Source organism: Notolepis coatsorum (genome assembly GCF_963971535.1).
Source record: "Notolepis coatsorum genome assembly, chromosome: 17".
NCBI classification, from domain to species: Eukaryota; Metazoa; Chordata; class Actinopteri; order Aulopiformes; family Paralepididae; genus Notolepis; species Notolepis coatsorum.
Window position 1 is genome coordinate 82,815,143 of NC_140181.1, and position 14,179 is coordinate 82,829,321.

At 42.7% G+C, this 14,179-nt stretch overlaps 1 protein-coding gene across 1 annotated transcript; it reads left to right on the plus strand.

Moving 5' to 3' along the window:
* Positions 1-6,698: 6,698 nt before the first annotated feature.
* Positions 6,699-13,943, plus strand: LOC311243529 (pancreatic progenitor cell differentiation and proliferation factor B-like). Its single transcript, XM_084332783.1, has 5 exons — positions 6,699-6,866; positions 7,634-7,728; positions 9,148-9,225; positions 11,168-11,267; positions 13,452-13,943. Exons 2-5 carry the CDS (start codon positions 7,674-7,676, stop codon positions 13,564-13,566), a joined length of 348 nt encoding a protein of 115 aa, XP_084188909.1. The 5' UTR covers positions 6,699-6,866; positions 7,634-7,673; the 3' UTR covers positions 13,567-13,943.
* The last annotated feature ends 236 nt before the right edge of the window (positions 13,944-14,179 follow it).

The window sequence follows — 14,179 nt, forward strand, 5'->3', positions numbered from 1 at the left end:
CATGTTTGTGGTTGGTATTCCCCACAGGATGAAATTACCCTGTTAACTACAGTAAAGGTATAATCTGTAAGGCTGTCAAATGGCGGCCTCTATGCAAAAAAAAAAAAAAAAGCCTGTTTGGTACTGAGCTTTGTTTACGTTTTTGTTTTGCTCTGACTTTAGTAACTTGTACTTGGCAGAGCCTGATGGTGTGGCCAGCAGTAGCAACCCCTCCCCTGTATGCTTGTATCCTTTCGGCAAGCAACAAGCCCTTCTGCGTTGCTCTGATTGGCCGAGCGCGCACATGAGCCGCGACAAGCCACTCAGCCAGGCAGGAATACTAAGCTCCGCTTAACGCAATTTATACAAATGGAAGTATTGATTTCGCCGTAACGAATCATTAAAGAAATATACCGTTAACTGGAATATGTTGTTTCTTTACACACATGTTGTATTATGTAATTGGTTTGTCATGACAAACTAATAAAAAATCGCGAATTAACCGGTGGCTACAACAACACACAGTAACTACATGCATCATTGTTTACAATGAACGGTGGGGCTAATCGAAAGGACTGGACACGGACGCGTTAAACGGCAATGAATTAATTTAATATAACAGTCCGGTTCTGTGTTTGTTTGTGTCTGTAGATTGTTGGTGTACAACTAACTTTAGGTTAGTTTAACTTGTCCGTGTCCAGTCCTTTCGATTAGCCCCACCGTTCATTGTAAACTGATGCATATAGTTACTGTGTGTTGTTGTAGCCACCGGTTAATTCGCGATTTATTTATTGGTTTGTCATGACAAACCAATTACATAATCCAACATATGTGTAAAGAAACAACATATTCCAGTTAACGGTATATTTGTTTAATGATTCGGTACGGCGAAATCAATACTTCCATTTGTATAAATTGCGTTAAGCTGAGTTTAGTATTCCTGCCTGGCTGAGGAGCTTATCGCGGCTCATGCGCATGCGCACGCTCGGCCAATCAGAGCAACGCGGAAGGCCTTGTTGCTTGCCGAAAGGATACAAGCCCCCTGTACCCACTGAAATCCAATCCACACATCAGACAAAAACTATAAACAAGGCACAGTACCTGTGGTCATCTTTTGCCTGACGGGTCGCTGTTTGACAACATTAGGTTAGATTCAAGTGTATTGTCGTCATACAGCACAAGTACAGTACAATGAAAATAAGTTTGGCATCCAACCAGAGTGCAAATGTAGCAGTAAAGTGCAACAGTAATGTACAATGTACAGGTGATTAAACTGGGTACAAATGAGTACTTCTGAGTAATGCTAATCAGATGTATGTACAGAATTGTAGTATAATGTAAAGACAGTATGGTAGTAGTCATACTGGCCAGCAGCATAACTAGTAAGAGTAGGATATGTAGTATGTACAGATTTAGATATACTATCTACAGATATGTAAAATGACTATGTGCAGGTAAATACAGACGGGTGTGGATAGGTATATATGATGAGAATACATTTATATAGGCTATATATGTTTATACAGCATTTGTACATGCTATCATACCGAGCTAAGGTTATTTGCAGGTGTATATAGAGGGTTATATGCCGTTATATTCAGACAAATGGATATTTATTATATATATGCAGTAAATATAGAATATAAATGTAAATGACAGACTACCTTTTAATTCAGGCATTAGATAAAAACTACAGATGAAAAGAGCCCTCTAGATTGCGTATAGATATAACTCTGACTTATGTAGGCAATACCCAGATGGAGGCCCTCAAAGCATGCCATTTACCAAAGACGTTTTAAAGTTTGGAGCCCCATAGTCTGCTGTCTGCATGGCCATTTGAGTACCCAGGTGTACATGTCAACGGAGTCGTACATCAAATCTGTAAATCACTAAACTAAAAGGTGACTGTGTTTTGTAATCTTTTGTGTCAACACTTTTTTGCGATCAGTTAAAATAATCTGTCTGAGGGTATTGCACATTGTCGGTGGCAGTTGTGCATTTATTTATTTCATGGTCCAAATTTGTGAAATGTTTAGGGAATGTGAGAAATGGAGGCCCTGCATGGTAGCATAGTTCTCTTTCTGCCACCATGGCTGCCTGTAACCTTTGGTAATCACTTTCTAAAAGAAATGCCTAATTTCTGTGCAGTGGTAGAGTATTTAAGAGATACCAGTGATGAGTGATACCAAAATATAAATGTTGATTGATTGATTGAAAACATTATTAACGGATTGTAGAATGGGTACAGTACAGCTCAAATAAATACAGACAACTGTTAAGAGGATGCAAACCAGAAAAATACTTTCGTCTTGTTTACATCAGGGTCCCCCATTTTCAATTAATCAAGACATTTATGACATACAGATATACAGTACTGTTTCATCAAGACATTTATGACATACAAATATAGAGTACTGTTTAAGAGAAAGATCATAAAAAAATATATACTGTACTTTCGAAGGGGAAGAAACTACATTGGGGGGGGGGGGGGGGGGGGTGGACATTTACCGGGGCCAGTTTCTAATTGCAGCCACCTGTAGGTGCTCTTTGAGAGCGGTTTTGAAGGAGGGTAGGAATTCACATTATTTTACGGCTGTGGGTAGGGCGTTCCACATTGTTGTGGCATAATTGCTAAACGTCTTTTGTCCCTTGTTTGCGCCGAATTTGGGTTGAACATGAGTTGTGGAACTCCCTCTGGTGGTGTTGTGGTGGTGGAATTCACTGACCTTTGGGAAGTATTTCGACATGTACATCTTAGTGGTGTAGTGTATCTTGTAGACCAGGCCCATTGCAAGTTGCTGTACTCTGTCGTCTACTCTAAGCCATCCTAGGTTGTCAAAATGGGCAGGGGTATGGTCAAGCAGTAGTCTGACCAGTTTGTTTTGTGATGTTTGTAGTCTTGTTTTTAGTGCCTTTGAGGTGCTTTGGTACCATGAGGTGTGCAAGCATAGTCGTAGTACCCTTGAATGAGTGCTCCTGTTAGAGTCTTCAAGGTATTCTTGTTTACCAGAGCGGAGATCCGGTACAAGAATCTTGTTTGTTGGTTGATTACATTGGTTGCCATTTTGTCACAGGAAAGATTTGCCTCTAGGATGGAACCCAGGTAGGTAATTTCATCTTTCCTTGTGACAATATTATCACCCACTGTAACAGAGAAGCAGTTGGCCTTGCTGAGTTTATTTGATCCAAAGAGAATGGATTCTGTTTTACCCAGGTGTAATGATAGTTTATCAGCGACAGGGGCGTAACTTGCGGGGGGGTCCCCGGAAAATGTCCCCCGCTTGATTTCAGAATGCAGTATTTGTCCCCCCCATGTTTTTACCCCCAAACCGCTGCAACTGCGCGGCTTGGCGGCCAGCACTGTGACTCGCTACTACACAGTATTCGTCTTTGCATATTGGCTGCTCTGGTGTCGGGTGACGGTCGTCAGCCGAGCCGAGGTGTGTGTTCAATACGTCATGATGACGCGTCGTCATCACATACACCACGCTGCCTATACACGCGTCCTACCTGGCTGCATGCACCCTGGCTGGAGTGGCTGCATGCAACAACAACGAGGATGGCACCGTCGCCAAAGAGGAGAAAGCTACAGCAAAGCAATGATCCGAGCCCCCGGGAGGGTGGTCGAATACCTTTTGCGATGTATGCAGGGAACGAATTGCAGAGGGAAGTGGAGAGCTGCCTGTCGCCCATTCTAACGCAGGAGTCCTGGACCCCCGACAGGTAAGATAAGCGATTTTAGATGTATCACTTTAAGTGTGCGGCTGTTGTCCGAATACTAGTGAATATTGAAAAATAAAGGCATGACATTTAGAGACGTCCCCGTCGTAGCGTTCTGGTGCGGGGATATGGGTCTCTCTGTGCGGGGGCGCAACAGCAACAGGTGGGGTAGGCTGGGCAGAGATGTATGCATCAAAACGATTACATTGTTTGTCTCGCATACATTCGATTTATAATGCGAGCACCTGCATTACAATCAAATGACTGATCTGTTATGTGTTATGGACCCGAGTCTCGAGAGGCACTTTATAATAGAAAAAAGACAGTGCAAACATGTATATGTCGCTTACAGTTTATTATGCCTATGCAGCTTGTTTATTTTGACAGAGTTAAAAAAATTTCACTAGTATCATTATATTAAATTAGCGGACGTGCAGCTGGACAAGCCCTGGCTCCACGATGACCACCTCTTACAAGAGGCGCCACCGCCTGGGAAAATGCGTATTGCACACCTGGTATTAGAAAAAAAAATTGGGAAGTGGGGGAGCCCCCCCTACCCCCCCCCCCTGCGACGTCACTGACCACGCCCCCTAATATGTCCCCCCCACCGCTAGGAAGAAAGTTACGCCACTGATCAGCGAGCCAGGTGCAGATTCTGCCGAGTTCAGAGCTGAGAGCTTTTTCAACCTGCAACTTGTCCCTGTCAGACCAGCAGGGCTGAGTCGTCCGTGAACAGGAACAAGTTGCAGTCACAAGCTGATGACATGTAATTTGCATAAATTAGGAACAGTAACGGTCCTAGTATGCTTCCTTGTGGAACACCACAGCTCACTGGGAGGGGGGGGGGGGGGGGTGCAGTGTACCGTTCACCTCCACCATCTGTTATCTCCCCTCCAGGTAGGATTGCATCCAGCTCACTGATGAACAGGGATGCGTTCTTCATGGGACGGGGTTGCACTCCGTGCACCCAAAGATTTGAGCAGAAGCGCGTGCACACAGGAATGCGCTGCCCTCGCCAACTCGCTATAAGTACCCACCTGGGCTACTTTGCATATCAATAGTGCCAGTCGTCAGGTGTGTTAAATACGTTCTCAGATACATTCACACCTAACTTGTGAATTAAATGTGTTACATTCCATTCGTAGAGGCAATTAGGCATTGTCTGTGCTTAAGTGGGGGAACATTTATGCGCATGCGCGGGAGCGCGCGTGCATGTGGCGTCATTAGCGTGCGTGCATCAGAGTTGATATGTGGAACGCACCTCTGCTGATGAACTATCAAAAACAATTGCTTTTAGCTTATCAATCAGCATGGAGTGATTGACAGTGTCTAAAGCCTTTTGGAGGTCCAGCATGACCATGCCGCAGTATATGCCTGCGTCCACTTCTTGTTTGATGTGGTCATTCAAATAGAGAAGGCATGCGTCAGTGGAGTGGGATGTTCTGAAGCCAGATTGGAATTCGTAGATTTTTTTTTTTTCTCCGCAAGGTACTTTTCGACCTGTTCATAGACTATTTTTCCCATAACTTTCGAGATGGATGTAAGAATAGAAACAGGGTGGTAGTTGCCTGGGTCTAATTTGCTGCCTGTTTTGTGCAGGGGGGGTCACTCTCGCAATTTTGAAATCTTTGGGGACGGTTTATTATGTGAGTGATGGTGGCTGCTGAGTCTCTGAGGAATTTGGAGGGGAAATTGTCATGGCCAGGTTGGAGGGCGCTCAGTTTTTTGCGCACCTCATCTGTTGTTACCATTTCGAGTTCGAAGTCATCTTTGCGGACCCGTCCCGTAGGCTTTTGTAGAAGGCTAGGATGTGTTCTACCACAAAATGCCCAGAGTGGGAGGGTAGTTTATTTTAACAGTGTTGTGGCTATCTTTGTGAAGAAAATGTTTAAGTAATTGGCCAATGTGGCTGTTTGTTGATATATTTCTCATATCAGCACATAGCAGCTGTTGTTTTACACATGGCAACCGTTTCTTCCAATATGGGGGACAAATGTATGCAGCAAAATATTCTCTGACTCTGGCGTGCTAGGCCTGAATAAACGGTCAATCCAAACATTACGCGAAAGGACCTCCCCGCGGACATTCTGGATGGAAGTCACGTTCGACGAAGGCAGCCGAACATGACATCACTCTTTAAACCGAAGTTACCCGAACGCACAGCTGTCAGGGTTGGTGGGATATTTCACTAATGCATCTCGATATAAACACAAAAAAGGTCTAAAACCTTGTATTGTATAGTCTGTATAGATATAATATACGTTGTGTAGTTTTATTTATACATTTAGTATAGTTTGTATATACGTTGTGTACTATATTTAAGCTATAGTTTAATTTATAGTCTTTAGTTTATTTATACAGATAGTATAGTTTGTATAGATATAATATACCCTGTGTACTATGTTTAGTCTAGTTTAATTTATAGTTTATTTTTAGTATAGATAGAATATACGTTGTGTATTATGTCTAGTTTATAGTTTTAGTTCATAGCTAGCTAGTTTACATTTATAATTATATAGAATAATTATAGTTTGTATAGATAGAGTATACGTTGTGTTATGTATTATGTTTACAAAAGTACTGTGGCCGCCGCGGCGGAGGAGCCGGGGAAAACTAGCATCTCGCGTCTTTTGAATGTATGTACACAGTGTGTACGATTGTGTCGGTATGGAGGAGAACGAAAGAAAAGTTCCCTGACCGGGGATCGAACCCGGGCCGCGGCGGTGAGAGCGCCGAATCCTAACCACTAGACCATCAGGGAGCGGTGTCTTACAGGAAACCCAAAAGTATCATCAACATATCCCGAAGACACATTTGTCCTTGATGGTTATATTTTTCATATGAATCAAACAGCATTGCTTGCTTGCCATTGCGACACGCAGTAAACCCCCATGCCCCCTGCTAGTAAACTAGTTCGCTTGTCCACGGCCTAGCCCCGCCCCACCAGAGCGCTGGTGACGTCAGCCCTCTCCCTCTCTATAAAAGCACCGACCGAGCCTTCATTTAGCAAGAAAACTAGCAGAATACACATTTTGTACGGACCTTGGAGGGTTACATTTACCCAAAACTTATTTTCAAATGGGCCCCGTCGCCTAGCGTTGAGTCCCCCCAGCCAGCCTGTATCGGGTGCTACTGAACACCAGCACGTCTGGGTCGCGACAGACAGGGTGAGCTTTGACATGTTTCTACGGTTGGTCCTGGGAGCTAACGGCGTTAGCTTGTTGTGGATGCAGGACCGACGAGACCCGGATCTGAGGGGGGGTGGGGGTAATGTTAACGTTTGTTAAAAGCTAATAGTTTTAAAGTTAACATTACTCGCGTTCGTATGGTTTTATGTGATTCCCGTGTGCACAAATTGTAACAGTCCTCCCTACGTGTCGTTCAGAAAGTGGCCAGATTTCGCCTTTGTCTTTTTGTTTTCAATCATGTCACGTCCTGCTGAGAGGTGTTGATCGTCAAACCTGAGATCTGAGCACTATGGTTGGCCTTGGAACTAATGACAACTAAACACTTGTTTTAACGAAAGATACGTTTACGCTATGCGATGCTCCGCATTTTGTTTTGTCAGTAAGATTCCCCGCAAGGGTCTCCATAATGTCACTGTCAGTTGTTATTAATAACATATTATCAAAACAAAACGTAGAGTAATGTTCGTTAGGATCGTTTCAGTTTGTATCCGCGACCATGTTAATTTTTTTTTCATTCGGTATAATTTATAGGAATGAGTATTGTTATTATTATTATTATTGGTATGTGAGTCGTGGTTTTAGAGTGACTAGCACACACAATTTCCTATTTGTATGTACTGTCCTCCTGACCTGATGATGAATTCAATCAATCAATGAGGTGTGATTCTCAGCTTTTTCAATTCTAAGATAAGATGATCCGTCTGTTTTTAAGCCCTTCATCACCTTTCTCTATTGTCCTCCTTCAGGTTTCCATCAAGTACAGCATTAGCAACCAGCAGCGCAAGAATGGCATCCATACCAGCAGGCGGTTCTCTTGTGGCGACCACTGACTACTACCGAAGTGAGTCCCTCACAACGGGAATTGCCTCCCATTTTAAGAATTGTATATTGTGTTCTCTGTATTTGTGATGAACACACACCACTCTCTCTGGGGCTGCTTCATGTGAATGGGGTTCTGATTTTGTTAGGCCATAAAATGTTTGTGTGAGCTCTTGCACGCGAATTAGGTTTATTATATACTAGATTCGCTGGGAGGTCTGAACCAGTGTTATAACTTATAACCTAAAGTCGGCCCCAGGTTTGCCAACAGTCGGTACAGCTGAAACCCGCCATCAACTAAAAACAATATCTGAAATAATATCTGGAGAAGATTATGTACCCTAATACTATGCTACTATTCTTATACTACTACCCATCCTGCAAATATGTCTATACTACTATGCACTCTGAGTGTAACACTCAAGCTCAATACTATTTGACGAACACCAACGACAACACAGACCCTTAGCTGACAGATGTTCACAATCTGTACGTCACTTTGGATAAAAGTGTCAGCTAAATTACTAAATTGATTTCTCTCAGAATCTTAGCTTCAGGGAAGAGTGGTTTGTGTTTTATATACTGACTGAACTGTCCTGGGGTACAGCGGGAAATATATAAATTCTTAAAATGGGTGGCATTCCCAAACGGTGTGCAGTGATGTTTGAAATGTATTGGATTCAAATGTATTGCCATTATACAGCACAAATACAGTACAACGAACTTGTGTCAGACACGTGTTGATCTCTAATGGAGATTCCTGTTTACTAGCCCTCACCCCATTCCTTAACTATTTTACGTTTCTCAGATTCCATCTCCTGTGTTATTTTTGACACGTCTGTGATTGTACTTTGGAACAATAACATCTTCTGATGTGTTTCAGTGCAACAGGAGCTAATTGCAAGACATTGTAGACATCTTTATAAACATCAGAATATTTTCAGAAAAGGTTATTACATTCATGACTAAATAATATTTCATTATTACATTCCTACAGTAGGTATTTCCCCTCCAAACGTGAACAGTATTTGCTCACATATTTAAGTAGTGCATTCTTAGGTGGTAAAGACACTTTGCTATTCAATTGACTTATGTTCAGAATGAATACTAGGAAAGAGCACATTCCTTTAGCTGAAGTGAAAATCCTTTGATTAAGTCCTGAACCAGTTGTGACCTGTGATAGAATTTCACAATAAGACGTGATAAGGTTATGTTAGGAGTACAACTTTGCCTTTTCAAGCTGAAGTTATGTAACTCAAAGCAAATTGATTTCACTGTACTGCTCCCCAGCAGGACCCCCCCCCCATAAACAGCCCCTTTAATGTGAACAAAGCTAGTGGAAATGTGCTCATTTACTTAATGTAAATGTGAAATGCAAAATTGAGGAGATCATTAAAAAAAAATATATGTATATATTCTAATCTCTCTTTCTCTCTCTCAGGGCGCATAGGGTCCACCTCTAGCAGTAGCTCTTGTGGCAGTTCGGAGTACGCTGGAGAGGTCATCCCCCACCATCCTGGTATGTTCTCTTCAGTATCCCTTGATAAAGACACTCTTATCTTTTGTGTGACATCAGAGGTCCAACTCTGTCTTGTAGCCATGCCCTTGTCTCTGGTCCCACGTCAAAGAGGCTGGCTTCCGAGGGTGGTCTGTATAGATGAAGACACTAATACAAATTGTTCTCACTTGAAAGTTGACGAGGTTCTTGTGTTATAACCAAAATTGTAAATCAATTTTAAAAAGCAGTCGGCACGGCTGAAACCACCACAGCCAGGACAGCTTGATAAAGAGACTGTAATACAAATAGTTATCACTTGAAAGTTCAAGTTTTGTTTTATTTGCTGTAAAAAAAAAAGTAAAAGAAACCAAACACTGCAAAATATACAAAACTAAAGTGCAAAATATGAGGTAGAGATGTAGTGCAAATCTTTTAGTAAATAGATCAAATATGGTGTAGTGTTTAAAAGTGAATTGTAAATGTAAAACCTAATGTAGATACTCGGGTGTCCATTTGAAAATGAGGTGTTTTTTCTTCATTCCTGACAAATTCTGGAGATGCACAGTTTTCACCTGACAGCAGCGATAAACTTGTACCAGTGGTCTTGGCACGTCGAGGCCCACCAGTAACCTCTTTAGCACCAGTCCCAACTCGTATATTTATAACGTTGCTGTGTACAAAATGACACGACTCTCCTTGTTAAGATAATATTGACTTTGCTGTAGGGATGCCCCGATCGATCGGCCACCGATCGTTATCGGCCGATAATCAGTATAAATATGCGATCGGTGATAATGCTTTATTTTCGCCGATCGTCAAAACCGATCTCACTCGCTGAGTTCTGTCTCAGACACCGGGTGGTGCGGCGTCTGCTACTCCCTCCAGCCCCTCCCGCACGCATGTAAACACGGGTCTAGTCTAGTGGGACGGGAGGACGGCATCTCCCTGAGCTAACGTTAGCTACCGTTACAAAATGACCCAGTCAACTATTCACTTTTAGTTTAATACATGATGAGGCATTGTCTAACCGAACAGTATCTAGCCGGCTAGCTACTGATAGCTCCTGATATCAACAAATGCTCCAGCAATAGTCTAGTAGAGACGTGTATGATACCTGTTAGCTCACGTTAGCGCAAGTTAGTTCACTGTTCAAAACGAAATGTCCCATTGAACTAAATAATTCACTGAGGCGTTGTATTAACGTTATATATCCGGCTAGCAGTAGCTACAGATAGCTCCTGATATCAATGTCTTATAACACTGATTCGACGCGTATTCGAGCTGAGGGCTTGCTGAGCACAGTAACGTTATACCAATAGGGTCCAGCTGCAGCGCAGGAGAATCCTGGCCGTAGCTCGAGGCTACTCGAGTATGGGTCCAGCTGCAGCTCCGGAGAATCCTGGCCGTAGCTGGAGGCTACTAGAGTACACACAGACAGTGGAGCTTGTTGCGTGGTGGCGATGTCTCGCAGATAATACAAGTACAAGTCTAATTATATAATATATATATTTTATAAAAAAAAAATGATATAAAATAATTTTATATTTTTTTTAATCAAAAACTATCGGTATCGGCCGATATGGCTCACGACAATCGGTATCGGTGGCAAAAAACGTGATCGGGCATCCCTACTTTGCTGTAGAGGATTGCCAGGCTGTTGTTGCCACAGCAAACTGCACAGCATCTTCCCTCACGGTTGAATCATTCACTGCTACTAATACTAACCCATCAGGTTTACGGGTGGGGTTTGAATGGGCTTTTACCCTTGGTTAGTCTGTACTTATATCGTAAGTATAATTTATAGTTGGTGGTTATTAGTAGTAGCATAAATTGTCTTGTAACCGCCGTGCCGATCTCGGAGTCTCGGATATTATCCTGACTCTGGGCCTCTCCCCAGGTTACTGTTACTGGTGCATCTATAGCATGTTAACATGTTGCGCTGACTCTGGGCCTCTCTCCCCAGGTCTCCCCAAGCAGGACGCTGGCCATTGGTGGTCCAGTTTCTTCTTTGGGAAGCAGACTCAGCCTGGTATGACCACTCTGACTGAGGAGGCACAGCACAAGTAAGTGTTTTATGGTCGTCCATCCTCCCTACTACCTGGCTAACGTATCCTTCATAACCCCCTACTGCCTGGCGAATGTATCCTTCATAAGCCCCCTTACTATTTGGGTAAATTATCCTTCATAACATATTATCCTTCATAACATTATCCTTCATAACATATCCTTCATAAGCCCCTTTACTCCCTGGTTAACATCTTTCAAACTCATAACTGAACAGATATCATGATCGGTCACTAAAGTTATGTGGGTTTACAATGGTAAAGTACAGGCATGTAGTTCACTAAAGTAACACCGGGAGTTGTCTTCAGGTTTGGATCGGGGCCAACATTTAGTTTTTTTTGTTGGCGCTTGGCCAAACCACTATTCTGCACAGCTGCCAGCTGGCTGGAGCCGGCCTCGATGTTCCTGACTGTACAGGGGGGGATTAATCACGATATTGCATAACAGTTGGTTGTACTTGGAACACACAAACGTCTGACTGACTCAGAGCCACACTAGTAGACACCCCTTCTCCTTTATCCTCAAGGAGTCATATCCTGTGAGAAATCATGGTGCAACACAAACTAGTCTGCATTACTTGTGTGACATCACAACACTCCACCAGCATAGTTTGGCATTACTCAATGTGATTTGACATCGTAAAACTCCACCCAAACAAACCCCGCACCACTCGACTTCCATTTCAGTAGTGTCTAGATCCCATAGCTCGGCGAGACGTTTCCATAGGAATCGTTGCTTTTTTACCTAGCTGCAAACCTGTGACTCATTCTGACTTCCACGTAAGAGTTGTTTATAAACCCATTCCTAACCACCTAAAATTAAGAATCACGTGTACAAAAGTCCTTCCCAGCTATGGGATCTAGACACCACCTTGCTTTCACCCCCTTTTCCTCTTTCATTTCCAATTTTCTCTTTTACTTCCTTTGTTATCTCTGCCTCTTAACACACACACTTGGTAGGTATTATGAATGAATGGCTGCATTTCTATTGGGGATGGGCATTAATATTCGAATAGTCATTCAATTATATAAAAAAATGAAATACCAATATAGTTTTGTCTCAAAAAGAAAATATATTTTCCCTTGTTTTTACCGGCACCTACAATGTCTAGTGTATCGAGAGAGGACCATATTAACTGTTGCACCACTGAACGGCATGCTGGGTACATGTAGCTAGCTAGCTAGCCAGGTAGCATAACATTCTGTTAACAGCTGGGTGAACAGAAAAGAAAGATGAAGAAAGAGAGACTGGAGATGTTTTGTACGTTTGCCATGTTTCACTAAGTTCACACAATTCAGTGATGTAACATTCAGAAAGAACGCTTTCATTCCTGAAATACTCTAGATCCGTCATATAGCGTTAGCTGTTAGCAATGACAGTAGCCAGCTAGCTCGCTTGATTGTCTCACATTCGTTATTAAGTTAAAAACAAAACCATACATTAGCATGGAATCTCAGACATTTCAAGCATCAGCAATGCAACTTTCGGAATGAATGTTCAACCCAGATTCGGCACAAACAAGGGACTAAACACGTTTCGTAATTATGCCACATCAATGTGGAACACCCTACCCACAGCTGTAAAAAAAAAAATGAATCCCTACCCACCTTCAAAACCGCTCTCAAAGAGCACCTACGGGAGGCTGCAATTCAAAACTGGCCCCCTTAAATGTAAACAAGACGAAAGTCTTTCTCTGGTCTGCATTCCCTTAACAATTGTGTGTATTGAGCCATACTGTATTGTACCCATTCTGCAATCTGTTAATAAAGTTTTCAATCAATTAAATCAAATTCTTTTGTTTCTGGAAACAATGTTAGCCTGCTGTGACTCCCAAATATCTAGCTGTTAGCAATGACAGAAGCCAGCTAGCATGCATGTTCGCATTAAGTAAAGAAGTTCAATAGCTAACGTGTTTAGTAATCGAATAGATCCCAGTGACTATCGAATAGTAATTTTGTCCCATCCCTAATTTCTACTGTACTAGTACTACTCTACATGCCAAGTCAAGTCAAGAGTTTTATTTGTCACGGCATACAAGTATACAGTGAAATGCGGGTGGTCTTGCCCGCAACGATGTGCAATACAGTGGTACAACATATAGCATGTACAAGTTGGGATTCCAAGTGATTCACCAAAGTGAAATATAGCTCAACTCAACACATGTATGACCTCTCTCTCTGCAGGGCGGGGGTCCCAGGTGCGGTGACGAATGGTCAGATCACATGCGTTGCCAAGGAGATGGTGATGCAGCGGCAGGTGAGCGACGCCAGCCAGCCGGGAAGTCCCACGCCCTCCTGACTCCACTCCCACTCCGCACCTCGGGTTTCCAAACAACGACCAACGCTAGGTGACGGGAGGAGGTTCCCGTTTACAACCTTAACTTAATTTAATTTTTTCATTTGTATCCATAGTATAGGCTGCCCGACCCCGTTCTGTCCATTTTTGTAACCTTGTGTTTTTTTATCGACGACAAAAAAAAAAGAATGAAAACAAACAAAAACAACATGACAGCAACTTATGAGCTTCATGTATTTTTTTTTTTACATTTGTACTGTTATTGTGTCTGTAAAACATATACAAACTGGTGCAAAACAAATGCCTTTTTGTTAGATAAATATTTTTCACTTGGTCACCCTGTTATTGCAGATGCAATAAAGTAGACTCTTGCAGCCTGATTCTTGTCCATCTGGTTCCTCGTGTCATAATATTTAATGAGAGACTGAGACTCCCCTCATACAATACACCTGGCTCCTGAGAGTAGGACGTCTCATCCGCTCAATGGAGACCTTTCACGGGATGTTTAAGAGTTAGACTTTAGCGTGGGCTGTCGCAGCTCCTCCCTCCTAGACTGCCAGACAGGGGCGGGTGACAGATTATGATGATTTGTGTGGTGCCCTCCCTGCCACAGGCG